Below are 21995 nucleotides of genomic sequence, written 5' to 3'. Positions count from 1 at the left end.
AGTAAATTCCTCTAACTAAAAGATTATTTAAAAATAAAATAAAAAAGCATTTTTTAATTCTTTTTTTTCTCCTGCTTCTTGTTTTTTTTTATAATATAAATTAAAAGCAATTATTTTTACTTTTCAATTTATACTTAAAATAAAACATACAATGAAGAATGGAAAATAATATAAAAACCCTTTTTAATCCATAATATTTGAATAGGAAATTATTATGAAAAATTTCGAATAAATTTTGTCACGGTTAGTAATCTTTAAAGCATTACGAAAAAAACATGGAAAAAACTTTTCAATAACAAAAGTTTATTAATAGAATATAAAAAAAATCAACTCAATTAATACAGCGCTTTTCAATAAAACATAAAAAATGAACAAAAAAACAAATTAAATTAATAACGAAAAAAATAAAAAAATACAAAAACTATTACGCAATAATCCTTTTTTCTCCCGTTTCTATCTTTGTAAAAACGTCGTCCTTTACCTTTAAATTATTTTATTGTAACATTGTAATATTCGCCCAATCATAAAAATATAATTTTTTATTTTATTTTCCACGCTGCAAAGGCCATCAATTAAATATTGTTAAACTGAAACCAGAACGCAATAACTGTCTAAAATTATTTTTAATTGAATATGAATGGAAACTCTGTAATTTGTTTTTCGTATAGTACGTGCTTATATAGCAATAATATAAAAGTGTGATGCCATCATATTATTTATATGCGCTTCTTTTCAATAAAACGAATTAATTTTGAGAATAAAAAAATAAATCAAAACTCTTATATTTATTTTAATATAAAAATTTTTTACGAGCAGTGAACAAATCGAAATTTTTTTTAATTTAATCATATGGCAGCAATAATGTGTAAAATATTTTACGAATTCAAAATAGCGAGAAGTTAAAATACTGTACCTTTTATGTTTTAAAAGCTAAAAAACAAATTCTGTTAATAATCTTAATTAACAAAATTTCTATAATTTTGCTATTTTCTATCTATTTAAAATGTTGAAATAGAAAATTTCAATTTAAATGTCAATTCAGTTTTCGCGCTATACGACCGGTTAACAATATTAAATTATATAATTTTTATTTAAACTTTTACCTCATGCTTTTTCAATTTAAAATTTGTGCTATAATTAAAACAAAGAAATTTATGGCTTTGATTAAATTTTGTTAGGAACAACAGAAATTTGTTTTATGCACTCCTTACGAAACCAATTTTATTCATTGCAGAAAAGTTACCGGAACAAGGAATAAATGGGTTACTGTTATCAATGAGGAACGAATTTTTATGTATATGTTTTTTCTCCTAATCCAATAATTGTATAAATTTCTGTGATTTATATTGAAAATTACTTCTCATTGCGAAACATTGCAGGAATGACTGCCGTTCCACTGAAAGTGTTATAATTTTCTGAATCTAATAATCTAAACTCTTGTATCATTATGTTGCATACGATATGTACCATATTTTAAATATAAATCTTGCTTTTGTACAATCAGTTTAGCTAAAGAAAAACTATATATACTTGTTGTTATGTAAACGATCTTAAAATTATTAATAATTGTTCTAATCAAAGTAATTAGAGTCGCTTTTTCATTTTCAACGCTAAAACGAAGAATATTCATATTTTATTATAGTAAAAATTTTCATTTACAGCAATGAATAGGAAATATATTGCTTTAGAAATTGATTTTTTTCCAGCCTGGAAAAAAGAACCGTTCAAATAAGTTTAAAGTTTTTATATAATATGAGAATGAATTGTTAGTTAAAATTTCAAATTGTCCAAATCGTCTTTTTAATACTCTATATTTCGGGTCACAAGGAGAAATATATATTTGCTTTATCGTGCATCTAACATTTAGGAGTGAGTTAAAAACCAATATTTATTTGCTTAATCATTCCTCTAAGTTATTGCACATCTAAAATTTGGAAGAATAACGTATCTTAAATTTGATTAACATAACAGAAGAGTTTATTGAGTAAACTCACATCTATTTTGAAGGACTCACCATATCATTTCGAAAAAGGCATCCGACAGTATATATATAATATATACACAATACCGTTATTTCATTAGTTTCCTTACCACATTTTTTATTTTGCTCACCATATTTCAAATATTTTTTTTTGAAAAAATAAAGAACTGAGTAAAAGAATGGATAAAGTAACATAATGTACCGGTAATCAAACCATTATAAACAGAAAACAATAACTTTGCTTCGTGTCTACAATATTTTTTACGCCATAAATTTTTATTATTTTGTGATGATTCTGAGCTACCAACCTTCAGAATGTGTTTCATTATTATTATTCATTATTAATTTTACATAATATTTCAAAAACAAATCGTATAAATCATATTCGTGTGTACATATACTTTTGCACATGATTGTAATTTTAATAATAAATGCGTAATAAATTATTATGCATTTTATTATGCATACTTGTAATATGTATATTCGCTTATCTTTAATTTTATATTGAAACTGAGTAAATTATAGAATGTCATTGCATACACATATTAACGAAATTAATCAAATTCCCTGAATGTCGAAATACATACGTACATATTTATTTATTTTTTGTTTTTAATGACCTTTTTATGTATTTAATACGATTTCAATATACTTTTATACTGATGATAGTAGGTACATAATGTAATTCATTATAATTACAAGAAATTATTATTTTATCTTGATTGCATGATTCGTCATCATAAAAATTAATAAAATTTATTTACAAAAACAACAAAAAATGATAAATATATATATGTATATATAAAGTTTTATATTTACCTGTTTACATAAATTATATACATATAATATAAATATATACATATAGAATGTTTGATTTTATTTTTTATTTCAAAAAATAATTTAATTCATGTTTATATAACGATATATTATTGTATATTTATATTTCATGAAATAAATAATTGTAATTTTTATATTTGTGTGTGTTAAAATCTTTTTGCCAGTTTTTAATTTTTTGTTTTTTGTTAAAGAAAATCAAAATAATGAACTTTTATTTTATATTGATTTTAAATTGACGTTGAAATACTTCGAAACATAAATATTTTTCAATATATTAAAATATGTCTGTGTGTATACAAAAATATTATACATAAGTACGTATATACACTATTATGATTATTATTACTATGCTTCTCACAGGGTATAATGTAATCAAAAGAATTGTGTATACAATACAGTTGTTTTTTTCTTTTTAATAAAAATTGATGTTAATTTAAATTTATGATATTTAATTGTTTTAATTTTTCTTTTGCTCATATATTTAAATCTGTTATATTTGTATAATTGTATTACATGCAACTTAAAGATTAAAATTTTTGAGAATTTATTGAAATTTTTAAGTTTATAGAAACAATATTTTAAAAGCAAAAATATTATAAATTATTTGAAAAAGGAAAAGTGAAACAAAGTTATTTAACTGTTTTAATTAAATTTTTATAATAAAAAAATTTGCAATTTTAATTGTATGTTAATATGAATAAAAATTATTATAAATTATACAAGTTAAACATACTAAACTTCTCAATGTACCATAGATTTAGTACTACATACATAGATTTCTTCTATCGAATAGGCGCGCAAATCAATCCGTTTTGATTTTGTGCTTATAGAAATATTCATTTACTTTAACAGATTGAAACCAAAACTTTTTCTTAAAATTGAAAATAAATATTTACTTTTCCATATAAAAATGATTTTGTTACCAGAAATGTTAAAGTAGTTAATTTCAAAAAATGTACATTAATAAAAATTAAGCTTAACTGTATTCGTAGTTAAGGCAAAAGCGAAAATTATTGGATAAAGAAAGATTACTGTTATATTTTTATTCTAATAGAAATTCATTCCACATTACTCGTATATTATAGTACAAATGGGGTTTGATACAAAGATTTTTATTCAAATTATTTTCTGTTTCGGCATAGTAATTTTTATAAATAATTGCATTTTCATGTCAGGATATGAGTAAAATTTATTCTAAAGAACATAATTATTCGTCATAATTTTGGGAGAAATATGCTTAAAATAACACTTTGTATCATTTCTGAAATTTGAATCTTTCATTGAAATTTTTATATTTAAAACTATTTTAGGTAAAGAATTGTGCAAAAGTAATTCTATATTAACATTCTTTATTGTTTCATTTATACGTTTTAAAAATGATCTGTCATATTACTTTAGTATATAATTTTTAAGTGAACAAGAAAATTTAAATTTTAAAGTTAAAAAAAAATTTCTTAGATTTAAACAGAAAGAAAAAATTAATAGATTCCCAATTTACTTCTATACCATTGTAATAGAAGAATAATATGTTTTACTAGTCGATTAATTTGTTCTAAAAAAATTCTTTTATAATTCAAATACATTCAATAACATGTTTTTATATGTGCTATACTTTAAACAAAAGATTTGGTCCGAAGTAGAAGTTAATACGGATCCGTTAAGTAAAGAGTTATTAGAGCAATTTTCTTATGCTTTAAATGGAAAATTATTCTACTACGCCTACGAACCAAACAATCTTATACTGAACAAGCCAACTTTGTTCCCTCTGTTAATCAATCACGTAATTAAAATATAAATTGTCGAAATTTTTATATTGTATTACAAATTTAAGTATTGGAATAATTATTTTTTTAGCATAGAGTAGCTATTTTTATTCTCTATTTACTTTTAAATCAGGAATCTTTAATTTAAATTTTATTAGGAAAAAAAAATTATATTAAAATTAAATGATATTGTAAGTAATTTCAAAAGCAAATATTGAAAATAAATTACAAAAGAATAATAATAATGAAAATTATATTTACAGTTAACTCAATTCTTTCTCATTAATTCAATGTTGATAATCATATTTTTGAGCATAAAATATCTACCTTCGTATTTTAAACGCTAGATAAAAATAGCATAGAAAGAAGGAGAAAACTGTAGAAAAAAATGTGTCTAAAGAAAGAGAGCAACATTAATTTGATGAATAAACTCAAGTAAATTTATTTTATATATATGTGTACATAGGTACTTAAAATGTAAATATACATATAGGTATATATGTACATATAAAAATTTTATACATAAATTTAGTGATGCGGAAGTTCATATAATAATTCAAAAATATTTTTAAAATTTCTTTTAAAAATGTAATTAAGTTTAGATTTTAGAAAATAATCATGAAGACAACTTATTCACTATACTGAGGACATATAGCACCAAGCCTAGAAAGATAAATGCTCTTAAAAAGAGCTAAATGAAAGAAAAGGATCAAAACTTAATATAATTCGAATATTTTTGTTTTCAAATACTTAATCTCAAGCAAGGTTTGGTCAACCTATAATTATTGAAATTTTGTCACGTTTTGTCATAAAGAAAATCTGTGTAACATTTTTGTCCCAAATTTTGTTAATTCAATTGCAAGATTTTTTCGCTCAGATCAAAATTGACTTTGCACAATGGCGCGCCTAACGTTTTTCTATACCACCATGTTTATTCTAGAAACACTTGGTTCACCCTCTCATTTTACTATCCACAATTATGGAGTCTTGTCTCCTTCAAACAATAGCTCTCGATGATACATTTTTTACAGAATTTTCAGAAAAACATTTTATTTTTATTCTCTTCGTTGTTGTTATTTTTTTTACATTGTGCTTCCTTTCACTTTTTTATTCCTTTTCTTTTGCTGTTATTTTCTCTTTCCTTTCAAAATAGGAAAACTCAATTTCGTTTCAAATAATTGAGATTAAATGAAAATGGAAAATACTTCAGATGTTATCAGCGCTATGTTCATTTATATTATTACACATTGATGTACATGATGTATACATATATATATGTATACACGAAAATATATTATGTTCATACTGTTATACAAAAAAAGAAAATCAGATCAAACGAATAGTTTCCAGAATAGCACGTTTTCTCTAAAAAATTTAAGTAAATCAAGCATTTTTTTTTTTTGAAAATTGAAAAATTTTTAAATTATTCTCTAATTATATACTTTTTTGTATACTTATAGGAGGAATGTTAAGAATTGAAAAAGGGATTTGCACAGAAACAAATTTATGAATTGAAAACACATATCTTTGTATTTAGTAATTAGAAAGCGTTTTTATTCTTTGCCTTAAAGAAATTCGACAATACTCACACCTTGAAAGTAATAAGTGTCTAAAAATTTATATTTTGGTAATTATGTGTGACAGAAATTTAAAAAAAAAAAACGAGGTAGAAAAAAATTTTCTTATTTCAAAATTTTAAAAAATATGATTCAAGATAAATGTTTTTTTTGTATTTATCTATGGTCTTTCACCGCAAAATATTTGAACTAAGATTTTTCTCTAAGTATTTCTTTTCTAAATATGGGGCCTTGAACTCTAAAATCTCTTGTCGCTATCATTTCAAGCCGTATCTAAAAGAGCGAAAGATAAAGGCAGCTAATTTCAATATCCGTTTTCTCTTATTCCCCTTCCCTTGTTTGAAGATCGTAAAAAAATTTTTTCGTGTTCGAAGGTTTAAAATGTTTTAATAAATGGTTTCGAAGGCTTTAGAGAAATTAGTTTCTAACCAAGAACTAAATTATTATACAAAATTTCCATACAAAGCGTGAAAAAAGTTTTTGAACAAACCAACAAATATACGAACAGACGGAACTATTTTTAATAATTTTTCCAAAATTTTGGAAAAACGTTCTGAAAATGTTACATACAAGCATTCAAAATATAATCGAATGTAGGTGTTTATATTAACAAATATATTTTAACCTACCAAAAAATAAAAAGAAAAAAACACACCGATAATATAAATGTAGTATCAATAAATAAATAACATGTATAGAGACAAGGGAAATGATTTTTATATATTAATATAACAATTTTAATATGAATTTTATAACAATCCAATTTTTACAATATACCAATAAAAAAAAGAAAGAAACACACATAAAGAAAAGACAAAATTCATGCTAAATGTTGACATTATGCTTTACGATTCATATCGTTCCACTTCCATCTTTCTTTTATTGTAATTCACATTTAAAAATGAAATTACAAAAAAAAAATATTGTATTTATTTCCACTTTACATGTGTCATACTTACAATATACAAAAATATGGGATTATACAAAATGGTTACCATCTCTATTTTATTTTATTTTGGAAAAATTGTAGAATTAAACCCAAAAACACTTGCAATATGCAACCAAATTTTAAAATTTTACTATCAATCAGAAATTTGAAAGTTCAGAAAATAATAATTTTATTACTATTATTTTAAGTTCTCCAAACTAAATCGTTTTGAATTCTATAATAAATATACCTGCGATCGTTTTTAAGTATATCAAAAGTTTGATAATTTGCAAATCACTTCAGACATTTTGGTTTTCCAAATAGCAAATATCTTTATGACGTATGCATTAAATTAAACTTTTGTGACAGCATAATCACAATTGACATACTAATATTTATGCATTATTCAAAATGCGGATTGATTATTTTTAAACTTCTATTAAATTATAAAATGAACGTTTACCTAATAAGATTATCAATTTCTGGCATGTTTCATTAGTATTATGAAATAATCGATCATAACATATAACAAGTTAAATTATGTAATATAACAAGTTAATCAAAAACTTTAATTGTTCAGAATTTCAGCCAATAATTCTATTAGTGATGAAACCCTAAATATGCTACTTTTGTTAAAGTTTTTAATTCACTGCAAATCAATTTAGGAAAAATTGTGTTCAAATATCTAATTAACTTGGAAATATCTTTTATTTGCCTATCATTAAAGAAGTTTTCTAAAAATTTTATTCAAACAAGCCTATTTAAGTTTTTCTATATGATAAAAAGAAGCGTTACTCCATGAAAGTTAAATTTAAAATTTGAGATTCCTTTTCTCCTTTATCATCGAATTAATATTTACGCTAAATTATTTACTCTCAACATTTTTCAAAAAAAAACTTACAAGATTTCTCTTATTAATTCAAGTACAAAAACTAATAGACCTGTTTGAATTACATTCCATTTACGGTTACAATCTTCCTAATGATGGAGTACTTACGGTTACTTACCTACTTGTTGGAATAACTTGAATGCCTATTAATTGTTTTTAAATATTTTTATTTAACTAATACAATTTTGAGCAGCACAATTTTCTGTTTCCGTATTATAATCTATTGATTTTCAAAACGCATATTTATTCGCAAGTATATCCTATATGTTTGGTAAACCTACTCCACAGTTTACGCTCTACAGTCAATCATATTAATAAAAGACAACATGTTTAAACTTTCACATTAAACAGCGTTTAACAGCACTTTTATGTAATGTCTTCAATTTGTACTAACATTTCTTTCACTTTAAACTTATTTTTGAAACTTAACATTTTGCCGTTTAAAACTTATAATATATATGTACATAAGTAGATCTGTAGATATAAGTACTTTTAAAGTTTTTTTCTGAAGTATTTTTGGCCTGCAATCTAAAATATTATAAATATCGCTAATATGGAACGATATTTCAATTTGAAAAATTAGAGCAGGAAATAGAAACATATTAAAAATTAATTTTTTAATTTAATATTTTACTATCTGGCGGCAAGTCCTAAACTACATTCACTTTTAAAGTTAAATACAATTATTTTGACTGAATGATTTTGTTACAGATAGAGGATACTCAATGAAATTTAATTGAATAAAAATGTCCTTCCACAGTATTCCACTTTTTTTATTTTTCATAGTTTTCATATCCCAACAGATGAATGTACTTAAATGCAATCTAACTAATGGTGATGTAAAATTAAATTTACGACTTTTTAAGCAACAAAAAAAAAAGGATTTTTTTACGTTCATATACACTCGTATTATTTATATAGCATATTTGTATATTGCAAAGTACTAAAGAAGTTTTATGTATGCACAAGTATATCATAAATATACTTACATTTTGTAAATTTTATTTGTCCATTCAACCATTCATATACGTATAGACATATATATTTATAATATTTATGAAATTGTAATTATGGACCAAAAACATTTTATGAGTGAAGTGAATACAATTTCGTATACATGTTAAACAGAATGTCATTTAACATAATATAAAAAATAAAATTGGATTGAATATTTCAGAAATACTCGTAGAGTAGTTAATTATATTTTAATTTAACATTTATATTTAAATTGTTATATATAAAATTCATTCACTCTTAAAGACAAATCAATAAATTTGCATTATGTGATATGCAAATAACTTATTTATTTACTTTTAGTTAATTCTGGAAAGTGCGATAATTTTCGTTATATTGTGTTCTTGCTCTAATATAAAAAAGTATAGAGTTTTGTTGTTCAATTTTTCGGTATTAACTGCTCGAGAAAAATAAAACAACTAAAAAAGGGAACTACTTTTTTTCGTATTTTTACGACACGATAACTAATTACAAAACAGCAAATTTTTTTAATTTTTGACCTAGTGAAAAAATGTTAACAATTAATAAAAACCAAACAATAAACTTTTCAAGTTGCCATTAAAACTTTGTTAAAAGAAAATGTACTTATTTGCTCTTCCGTTTGGCATCATCCTATGCCATACGAAAAATTATCTATGCTCCAAGATAAAAAATCCAAATTTCGTTATTAAACGCATCCTTGTGCCATCAAACATATTTACTGAAGTAACGCGGAAAAGTTACTTATTTAGCACAGTAAATTCATCATTATTTTAAAGACCCTTTTTATTGTGTTTATATACTAAAATTTGAATACATACCTAACTAGGGAATTGAAATTTTTTTCATGGATATACCAAAATAAAAATAAACGTTAATACAATAGATAAGTTAAGGTAAGTAATTATATTTTTGATGAAACAATATTTAACGTTAGTGTCTGCTTTTATAGAAATTCGTAAAAACAGAAAACTGAAAATAGAAATTTTCGCTAATTTTAAGAGGCAATACCTTGGAAGAGGAAGAGAAAAGAATTATTGCGACAAAACAAACCATTACTTAACTTCTACAAACTGTATCGATCTTAAACTTTAAATATGCGATTCATCATATAAAACAATTTGAAAAAAAATTATAAAAAGATCTGATGTGGTCACCACATAACCGACCGCAATGTGTATTGTCTAGTTAAGTGAAAGTGTTACCGAATATTATAAAAATGTCTGTTAAATACTTCTTTCCAATTTTTAGGACATTAGGAAGCTTATAGTTAACATACCGAGAAAAATGTAAATTTGGCTCTTAGCAGAGTTTCGCTTTGTGCTACCCGAATTGACTGAAATGCTCACCAGTTAGTTTCGGTAACAACCAGAACTCAAATATCAAATTTCAAGAAATTCCATCAATTCGTTCCGTAGATATGGTAAAAAATGTAAAATCGGCCCGCAGATCAGTTTTCGAGCCCTAATCTTTCCAAAATATTTATATGTTCATTGTTTTAATTCGAAGAATTTAAATATTAAATTTCAATGAAATCGGTTGGTTATTTCTCTTTATACACGCAAAAATGTATATTTGGCCCGTAGTAAACGTCCAGTTGCTGACGCCTGATTTTTTCCAAAAGTTAGGAAGTTTCGCGGATGGTCGAGCTGAGCTTATATATAAAATTTCAACAAAATCGGTTGAATATTTTCTTCAAAATGTTCAAAAATGTAAAACAGGCCCGCTAAAAAGTGCAGTTCCCGAGGCCTGATATATACCAAAAGTTGATCAATTCGTGCCATGGTGGAAATAAACTTGTATATAAAATTTCATCAAAATCGGTTGAGCCGAACTTGAGATACACGCGTGCACACACAGACCGACAGACCGACAGACCGACGGACCGACAGGTTGCTAAAAATAGTTTACTTACACTTCCCTACTATGGAGAAGTGCATTCCCACCGAAAACTCGATATGCAAAATTTGTTGCCATCACATAACCTACCTATTGTTTACACAATACGGTCGGTAAAAATGGAATTAAGCCTATGGTTAATTTCAAAGGCAATTTTGCTATTGTAATTTTTTAAAATTTCAGCTTTTTATCTTAAATCGTGTAAAAAACGGACACATTGGCAGACAGATAAATACGGTGAAGCTAAAAAGCAGTTTTTTTCCAATTTTGTTGGGAAGTTTAAATAAAAAAACTAATTTTAAGCAGAGAAATTTTTTTAAAAAAGCATAACTCACTGACACTTTTATAAAATAATCATGACAAATAAAAAAAATATTTTTTAATTATAAAATTAAAAGCTTAATGATATAAAACTAAGCTCATAATTAATTATAAAACAAAATTAAAAATTTACAATTTTCTTATAAAAGACCTTACTTAACATTTGCTTCAAGTTAACAGTTTAAAATACGTTTACCTAAAACGGTATTTTGTCCAAAATTTTGCAAATGCAAATCGAAGCAAAGTGAAAGAATAACTATAAGAAGTACAAGAATTTGAGCTTTGAAAACTTGAGGGACCAATTAAACGTAATAATTGTTTTCAGTAGTTTTTTTTCTTTTTCATTAATATATTGAAATTATAAAAGTCTGCACTTCTTCTTTTATCCATCAAGTATAAAAGCAATTAATTTTTATATGCACTACAAAATGAACAGTACTTGTTTAAATCCAAAAAAAAATAAATATTATTGTTGTAAAACATTTCAAAAGAGGATCTTTTGGCAATGTAAACAAGATGTACAAGCATACTTAACTTTTTATAATAATTAGTTAGCAATATAACAAAATCTACTTTACATATTAAAACGATTAACATAAAAAATTGGATCTAGTAAAAAACAAAATTTATTTGTTAAAAAAAATTGTAGAGTAGAACATGAAGTCACATACACAACTGTTAAGTTAGAGTCATATATATTTGTATATGCGTATTTAAACGTCGCAATCAGACAATAGACGTTTAAAGGGAGAATAGAGTACTTCATCTCTAAAAGAAATTTCTCTCTTCAAATTTTTTATTTTTGTTGAAAATATAAGAAAAGTGAGAAGGAATTTTTTTATATTAGGTTTCAAATCTTATAATATTATTTTGAAAACTAATATGAGTTCCCAAAGTATTCAATTGCAAGTCTAATAATTTTATATTTCTATGAATTAAAAAGCTATGATTTGTCTCTTTTGCATGTAAGATAAATTTCTTTTGCGGTTTTATGTTACCGTTGATGAAAAGTTATATAATATTTTATAAAATTATGATAGTTGTCATATGTCGCCGTTGTTTCCAGGAGAAATTTTTTCTCTAGAATTTTGACATTTCTCAAATTTCATACCAATGATTCGATACCAATTTATTTTAGCGGTATGTTAAGTAAATTCCCGCGAAAATGTGAAACAAAAATTTATTGCAGAAGTATTATAAAAATATAACATAAAAAATTAAAAAATTTATATTTTTATAAATTTACCATTATACAAAATACTCACCATATATTATCGTGTACCATAAATATCGTGTGAAGGTGTTGGAGAGAATTTAATTACATTAAAAATTTATTTAATTGTTATTACATGATTAATAATAATTAAGTTTCATAAAAGATTTTTAATGAGATTTTTGCTATTAATTTACAAAAATACACATACACTGTTATCGATTCACATTTTAATGAATAAAACATTCGATGAAAAATAATTTACATTTATCGATTCAATATTTTCGACAACTTTTATATAAATTTTAACAAATATGGTTAAAACACAAAACTAAATTTTCAAGTAAAAAAAAATAAAAAATTAATATTATCAATAACCGTAAATATTAAAAAATCAAAAAAGAGTTTTTCAGACCCTTCATAAATTTTTTAAACCATATTTCATTTGCTATTCTTTATAATTGTTATTGTTTTTTTACAATTTTTTTATAAAAAGCAGTAATACTCGTAATACTTTATGATTACAATTAAGTAAGGGCCTTAAGAACAATTTTAAGAAAATTGGAAAGAAATGTGTACATCTAGTGAATTTAGCATATAAATACTTACTCGAAAATTTTTACCTTCCAAATTTCAAAAGTTATAGGCACACAAAATCCATAAATTACATTTCTTAAAACATTCTATTGGACTTGCAAGCACTGCAGGCAACAAATTCTAGAGCACTTTCAAAAATTTTAAGAATTTATAAACATTTTTATTAGTTCATTTTATTGGAACACTTTTTCTTTTAATCGTCTTTCCCTTCTAAGCTTAATCGCCACAAAATTTTTGAGAACTCATTTCTTTAAACATATAAAGCTCATAAATTTTTTATAAGCGGAATATATAAAATTTAATATACGAAACAGGAAACAAACATTTATATTGTAACCTTGACCAATAATTAACCTCTCAATTAGATTATTTGGTTTACTACTAATTTTTTTTTAAATTTCTTTGTCCTTCTCTACTTTTAAGATATGAATGAGAAAATGCAGCCTCGTGCTGTAACATAGTAAATTTGTCCTGCAACTTTTATTTGAAAAATTTATAGTTGATCAAACCCTTGGCAAAATTGCACATTGCTTTTTAGCATTTTAAGTCTGGATCTTGAATTTGCCTACAAATCTTTTAGGAGTAATTTACCTATTGAAATGGCAATTCTCTTATTTCAAATAATCTTTCCATGAACTTGAGGGAATGAAAGAGTAATAATTTTTGAAAAATTTATACTAACATAAAAGTTGAAAATTTTATATAAAACCTTTATTGTAGCTATTTAAGTCTATATTTTGGTTTCAAAAGCAAATATGTAGTGAGTTTCATTTCTCCCTTTGAAAGTTTATATTTTTGTAAATAGAATGATTTTACTTAAAACTTTACACCGTTGCATTAAAATGATATTTACGAAAACTTGGGAGAGATCTATACATCGAAAGTCGATTGTTGAAGATATGACTGTATGATAACTAGTAGCTTGTACATATTTCTTTATAATATTTAGCAACTTAGTTGATCTTTTATTTAAATGTTTTAAAAAAGATTGTATTGCTATCAGAAAAAATTGATGATAGTATAGCTTTCGAAAAGGCCTGGCCTACATTTATAAAAAGTTAAATTAATAAAGTTGGTTTGAACTAATGGTTTGTAAATTAGTACTTTTCCTTCAACAAGTGGAAATATTATAATTTTAAAAACAATCTACATTATTAAAATTAATTTCATTCATATACCAAATTTTCAAAGATTGCATTCATTTAGGATGAGACAAAAAAAAAACGAAGAGGCAAAAACATAAGGGTCGAATTAAACGGTTAATTGCGTGAATTAGGAAAAATAGTTATATTTTTGAATGGCATGGTATTTATCGCTACCTTTCTACATTTATAGAAATTTGTAAAGTTTTGAAGTTTCGAATATAAAGGTGTCAAAAATTCAGTTTTGAATATAAAGGCGTCAAAAATTCAAATTTGCAAACTTTGAGAAGCGGTAACTTCTAACGAACTAAACTATTTATTACTTTATTTAAAAGTTGCCAGAATTTCAGACTGGTGCAACTTACGATCTAGAAGAAAAATGACATGAAAAGTTTGAAAAAAAAATGACTTTAGATGACGCTTAATTTTAGCAGCCATTTCTCTATTTTTAATATTCAACTATGGGGGCGGGGGGGAATTGGTTAAAAACTTTGTTCTACAGAAATAGGTTTCTGATAAAGATCTAAAAATTTACTTATTTTTGCTTTCTAACTTCAAAGTTCTAGAAACAAGGTTGAAAATGGGTCCACGAAGAAGAGTAAAAAATTTTTTGAAAAGTATTAAAAGTCTAAATGACATTTTTATTTTTTAGCGATTTTCTTTTTTTTTTCCTTTTTCTATTCCCCTAGGGAATATAGGGCTTCGACATATCCTCGCCAATTCTCTGTGTCTTGCGCCATCCTTTTTACTTCGGACCATGTCTTGCCGCTTCGCTCACATTCTGTCCTAACCGTTTCTGATAACATTCTGATATTGTTGGCCGCCTCAGAATGTAGCCTATCCATTTCCACTTTTTCCTTCTTGTCTAGACCCAGATCTGTTCCTGCTTTGTCAGAATCCACAACTCCTCATTCATTATTCTTCTGGGCCAGAAGATGCGGCATATAATCCTAAAGCACCTGTTTACAACCACTTGTAATTTTCTCATGTTGTTCTTTGAAACCAGCCACGTCTCACTTCCGTAGAGCAACACAGACTCGACACACGCATCAAATATTCTGATTTTTGTACCCCTTGCTATTTGTGTAGACCTCCACACCGGCCGCAGCCTTCCAAATGCACTTCCGGCCTTTGATATTCTGTGCTCTATGTCTCTACTCGTGCCTGCATCAGTCGCTATCATGCTACCCAAGTGCTCAAATTCTGCTACCTCCTCAATCTGGGTTTTTAGTAAGTACATTGGTATCTGGCTTGTAGAGCTTTTTCTCAAGCATTTGGTCTTAGTGGGATTTATGCGTAGACCCAAAGCTTCGACCCTTTGAGTGGCTCAATATGACTATGTCATCTGCATACTCCATATTCTGGAGTTTCTGCGAAAGCTGCCAGATTATTCCCTTTCTACGTGGTGCTATTTCTTTCCTACACTTGTCAAGTACTGTGACGAATAGTAGTAAGAGGCATCCTTGTCTTACTTCTGCTGGTGTTGTTATTGGGGTACTGAGTTTCTGCGTTGTAGCATTATATTTATGATTTTTGCAGGGATTCTGTGTCTCTTTAGTGTTGCCCATATCATGCTGCGCTTAATGGAATCGAATGCTTGCTCGAAATCTATGAATATTGCATATAACGGTCTGTTGCACTCTATTGACTGCTCGATGATCATTCTCAAAATGTTCGCATGTTCTGTCCACCCCCAACCTTGCCGAAACCCCGCCTGTTCTTCTCTGATTGATGCATCCAATTTTTCGACTATTCTGGAGTATATTATTAGGGATACAACCTTTGTTGTATCTACCAATATCTCTATGCTGGCTTTTCAGTTCCGTGCTGTTACTGGTGAGTAATAGCGATTTTCTTAATTATAGCATATTATGAATTACTATCAAACAGTAATTAGGAAAGCATTTAGGACAAGAAATACTTCTAAATTAAATAACTATATTGTGCGATTATTAACAAATTAGTAACATCATTTAATAAAATAATAGCATTAATTTTATTACAGATTTGGTGAATCATACTTCCCATAGAGAGCAAGGATAAAAAATTATATTTTACATATTTTTCAACTGTACTCTAAAAATGAACTTTTAATTGCTTGGATAGGTTTTTATTTTTCAATACGGGCTTCAGTAATCCACAATATATGGTTATATGTAGGCCAGTAAATATTCTTTATAGTTATTAGGTAGATCTTGAACTTCTGCAAATATTTCATTTAAATGTCATAACATGTTTTGGATTATTTTTTAAAGTAACCGTTTAATTTTCTGTTCTAAAGACCTCTTTACATTAGTATGTTCATAACTTTTTTTTACTATTAAATTAAATTTATTAATTACGTTTTTAATGCGTTATATAGTTTCAAAATTATGAAAAACTAAATGTCAGTTCGTTTCACATTCAAAATTGTTTCTGTAAACTTAAAAAATTATTTGATGTATGTGTGTGTGTGTATTAAATGTTACACTATATTTATTGTATTTTTTAACACAATTATAGTTAGTTAGGTAAAGCACATTATATATTTAAATCTAGATTTATAATTAAATGTTATACATATATATTAAATTTTTTTAATTAAATATCATTCACAAAAAAAAAAATACTAAACAAAAATCATATTTTTTTTACCAATATTCTTTATTTTCATCTGAAAAACATTGCAAAATTTAATTCCAAAAATATCAAAACATGAATCAAACAAACAAAATATAAAATATATATATATATAAAACCATCATTTTATAAAAAAAAAATATATATATATATATATATATAAAATATCATATATATCATCACTCGATAATTTAATTAACATGAAAAAATTCAAACTGAAACAACCAAAATACAACAAAATGTCCTGTGTGTGTATGCGAAACCAAAATATTTAATGTATTTGAATCCTGTATAACATATTTTAAATCTAAAAATATATATATATAAAAAATCAATTCTCCATTTAAATGGGAAATTTTTAAACAAATTCTTTTACTAAACAAAATCAAACTAAACGAATTTCGTTTTGGAAACCATTGGAAATCTTTTTGAAAAAAAAATAAATATGACAATATCCATAAAAAAAAAACAAATAAAAATAAATAGACGGAAAACAACTCGATTAAAGTATGATCCACCATATTCGAAAAAACCAATCGCAAAAGCCTACGGAGGAGCAGGTACCACTGCCAATCATCATCAATCTGTAGAAGAGGTTTCATTAGACGGTTCCAGTAAATTAATGTATGGAAATCAAACTGTGTTTAGGTAAGTTTTATAATTTGTGAGTTTTATATACAATTTTCTTAATATGGAATAATAAAGGAGTTGGGTGTTTATTCAGCATTAAAACTTGAACTTACTTGAAAATGTGAATTCTCTTTTACATTGGCTATTTAACTGGAGAATGAAATAATATTTAAATTTTATTTTGAATTAATGGATATTAATATAACATTTTTAATAAACATTGTTATAAACGTTTCAATATTGTACTAGCATCTATTTTATAATCGCAAATATTTTCTTTAAACTAATTAAACTTAAATATTTCTCTTAAACTAATTTAAAATATTAAAATTAGGGATATTTGATTTGAATAACTAGATAAATTAAATTATAATAAAGTATCATTAACAATAACGGTATATCAAAACGTAAATGCTACAAATATAACATTTGTTTTTTAATTTATCATGTACAAATAAGGTTCTTCTTTGTTGTCCTTGGATACAATTTCCATTATTCTCAAATTGTTTTATTCTATTCGTAAATTCCTACCGATATATTTTTTAATAAATCCGTTTCTCCAGGTATATGCCTGATTTGAAGCTGACTTATAAATCCATTTTATTAATAAAAAAAAAAATGTGATGATAACGTGGAAATCATTTTTAATTCGAAATAATCTAAGCTTACAAGTCAAGTAAATTACAAATCTGCTGTCTTAATATGCACAAAAAAGCAAATATTTATCAAGGGGAACTAATGTACAAGAATGATAAATTAAATAACCCTCATGTACAATGTATAGCTCTAACAAATAGAAAGAAGAATAATATAATTGTCGTATCGTATACATATTCTGATATTAATGATCAATTCATTAAAAAAAATTAACTATAATTGATATATATAATTATCAATTATATTTGTGTTTATATAACGTATACCATTGTGTTACAATAATGTACGTTATATAAACACTCTTTATAACTCTTCTATAACTCTACTCTAACGAAATGATACTTTATTTCTCCGAGACATCTTCTCGGATATACAAAATGTATTTCAATGAAATATTTTTGAAAAGAAAAATACAAGGTAACAAAATGTGATATTAAAATAAAAATACACATACATATATATGCATATATATACAACGAATGAAATTTCAATTTCTAATTAAATTATAAATTAATAATTGTATGAAGCAAACCTTTTTTTTACCTATTGTATTTTAATATTCCATTAAACTAAAATGAGAGTTGTATATTCACTACTTCTCAGTCCACTCAAGATAAATACATATATACTTTTATATATACATTTTTCATTTAAATATTTATGATAATATAGTGTTGTAAAATTTATTTCAGCTATTTTAAGTAAGTTTTTATAAAAACGCTAATTATTAATACTTACAAACCATTAAAAACCACGTATATAAATATTTTTTTTAAATACGTTCATACCTTATATATCTTTTATATATACTCGTAATATAAATAAATATTATTTAAATAAAAAATTATTTTCTTAAAGTGACCATTCATTATAATTATTGCTAGATTATAAGTGCCTCTTCGATTATCAGGGAGAAGAGAATAAAATATAAGAAAAATATTCGCCGTTGATTAAATTTTCCAAAATGTATTTCAAAAATGAAAATTAAAAACAAATTTGTTTAAAATTTCAGGGATCACAAAGCTCATAATATAAGAAGAATGACAGGATCTGGAAGTGAAGAGGATCAAGCACATTCGGGTAAGTGAACTTATTCTTTCATATGCGTATAAATAAATATATATATATATAGTTATATATATATATATATATATATATATATATATATATATTATATTAATACATATATATTAAAACGAATATTAATAAATTTTAGATGTTCTTTAAATGGCACCAATCCCATATACATAAAAATTTTAGAATTTAAAGGAAAAATAATTAATTGAAATGTGTATGTACAAAATATTAATCCAAATAACTCAAAGAAGTACAACTTCTTTCTTATTAATTTTATACAATTCTTACAATATAAAATTAACAACCTCAACCCATACAAATTATTTTCATTTCGCACTTCTCGGATATTGAATTTTAAATTTGTTAACTTAAGAGAAAACAAATAAATTATTCATACATGTATAAACATTAATTAAATTTCCTTTAATAAAACTATATACACATTTTTTTTTAAATATTTTTTAAAAATTTTGCAACGATTTTTAAAATTTAATACATACGAGTAATATAAATATTATGACAATAAAATTAAAAAATAAGTTGTAATTGCATTTTGTTCGTGTTTTAAAATTAACTTTATATACATAATTATAATTATACTTTTCTAAATATTATTTTAGAGTAATCATTATATTTTTTAAATTTGAATCATTTTTCTAATATTAAGTTAAATTTTACAATATATTTGCAAAATTGCCTATTTATTATAAAATACCTAAATTACCTAAATTATAATTTTATTTTGCTTAATTTTATTTTTTGTGTAGAGGAATTATTTTGTACATATTTAATTATGCTACAATACACTGAAATTAGAATAACAATTCACTTAAAATAAAAGGAAAAAAATAATAATTTCGCATGGAAACCCGGTTAATTTAATATGGAATGAAAATAATTAATATAGAGAAAAAAATATCATAGTGTCAATACAAACAATGGCACAACTCAAAAATATAGAAAAAACTTTAGAGTAAAAATTGTTAAAAGATTATATAATTAATAAGGTTGTATAATATTATATTGGTAGCCATGTTACATAATAATGGGATATTAATACCTATACAAGCAGATAAGATTTGAATTCATTACGTTGGACATTTAGACTTGCTCTAATCGAATTCTTTGTACAACTTTTCTTAACTTATTAATATAGAGACTATAATAAAATTTGAAAACCAATTAGCTTAATTTCAGGATAATGTTGCGATTTTTGTTTACAAATAAATATTTTTCTAGAAAAAAATTTTTACCTCTTCTCCTTTCTAAAAGTTACAGCCCACAAAGCTGTAAAAATTTCTTTTTTTTTTAACTACCTAATATTATTTATCTAACGCCCTTCAATATGTTGAGATCTTCCTTTTTATATATTTCGGTTTCAGAAAGATAAATCCGTCGAGAGTGAGGCTCAACAATTTTATAAATTGAAACATATGTATGTATATTTTTTTTAAATTTAAAGGCGCATAGATAATAATATTTAGTAAATATATAATAAGATATATATGTATAAATATATAAGTTTTACATATATATAATAACAAAATTTATATGGCATAATAATATATAACATTACAACCCAGCACACTTTTTTTTTTTAATATATAATATAAAAAATTTCAGTTTTAAGCAAATCGCAATGTTCCAGTAAATTATGCTAAATTGCAGTAGAAATATACAATAGAACCAAAAGCGACAGCACTACCTTGAATACTTTCTCCCTTTCTTAATACTATTACGTTTATGTGTTAATAACTAAATCTCATTCTAATTGTATGCAATATTTTTGTTATTATTTTTTTTTATATTACAATTTGAGTTGTGTCATTTATTGCGCACTTTTAAACAGTTTTAAAAAAAACTTATAATTATAAAGTATATTAGAAACTATTTAGTTTTTGGCAGGTTTTGTTTTTAAAATTCATGTATTTAGCTTAATATTGTAACTTTTAAATATAGTTTTCTACTTTGTTTTCTTTATGTTCATTGTTTGTTTTTATAATTTAAATTATAGAAGCCTTTCCGCACCTCCTTTTGATATAAGCACTCTTTCAAATTGATTCTTCACTGTTTTTAAGCAAAAAAAAGAAGATAAAACAAATTTTTGAATATTAAAGATTTTTAATTTTAAAATTAACATTTCAATTTTAATTTTTTTGCCTATATTTTTTAAATAATGATTTTTGGATTTATAATATTTTTTTACATTTGTTTTTTTTTTCAATAAAAAAAAAAATAATACGAATATTGTTTTTCTATGTAATTTGTATAAAAATACTTTTTATTTATAATTCAGCAAAACAGTGAACACAAAAATATACTTAATTTACAATTATATAGTGAATAATTCAATATGTAAGATTGTATGAGGAGTTAAAATGTAATATGTAACAAGTTGACATCAACCAAATAAAAATTGTAATACAGTATATAGGTAATATATGTTTGAACATATAAAAATTATAGATTGATTTAATGAAAATCTAAAACTAGGTAAAATTAAAAATATTAAAGATTACAAAACTAAATAAAATTATTAATCAATATAAATTGTCTTAAATCATAAAACTGTTATGTAAAAAAACGATAATAATAAGTGGAAAAAAACAATACTTTTATATTCAAAAATAGTAAAAATAGCAGAGATTTTACAAAGCAGAATAGAAAAGAATTAAAATGTTTGCTCTTAAAGTATCACATATTTTGTTATAAAATAAAATAGGTATACATATAAATTTTTATTTACTAACGGGTGAATTTTAATTTTAATTATACATATATACATTCAAATCCGTTTATAGTTACAATTTCATAATAGTTAAGTATTTCGCTTTCACATATATTAATTTGTTTATAAGCGGAAAACGGCCTG

General features: G+C 24.4%; 1 protein-coding gene across 10 annotated transcripts in view; it reads left to right on the top strand.

Annotated features, from left to right (window-relative positions):
• Positions 1 to 21995, top strand: part of LOC129619114 (disintegrin and metalloproteinase domain-containing protein 11) — a 417704-nt gene that overhangs the window by 376942 nt on the left and 18767 nt on the right. For 9 of the 10 annotated variants that reach the window (XR_008697842.1, XM_055534202.1, XM_055534200.1 and 6 more), the window contains 2 exons: positions 17246 to 17407; positions 19059 to 19126. Coding sequence is in view for 9 of the 10 variants with exons in the window: in XM_055534202.1 (XP_055390177.1) it covers positions 17246 to 17407; positions 19059 to 19126 (230 nt within the window). In the remaining variant the exon portion in view is untranslated. The remainder of the gene's footprint in view (positions 1 to 17245; positions 17408 to 19058; positions 19127 to 21995) is intronic. The other variant, XM_055534206.1, reaches the window with a different exon arrangement.

Source organism: Condylostylus longicornis, unplaced genomic scaffold (genome assembly GCF_029603195.1).
Source record: "Condylostylus longicornis isolate FDR11 unplaced genomic scaffold, ASM2960319v2 ptg000010l, whole genome shotgun sequence".
NCBI lineage: Eukaryota > Metazoa > Arthropoda > Insecta > Diptera > Dolichopodidae > Condylostylus > Condylostylus longicornis.
Note: the sequence above shows the minus strand (reverse complement) of the source record. Positions and strands in the feature narration are given on the sequence as shown.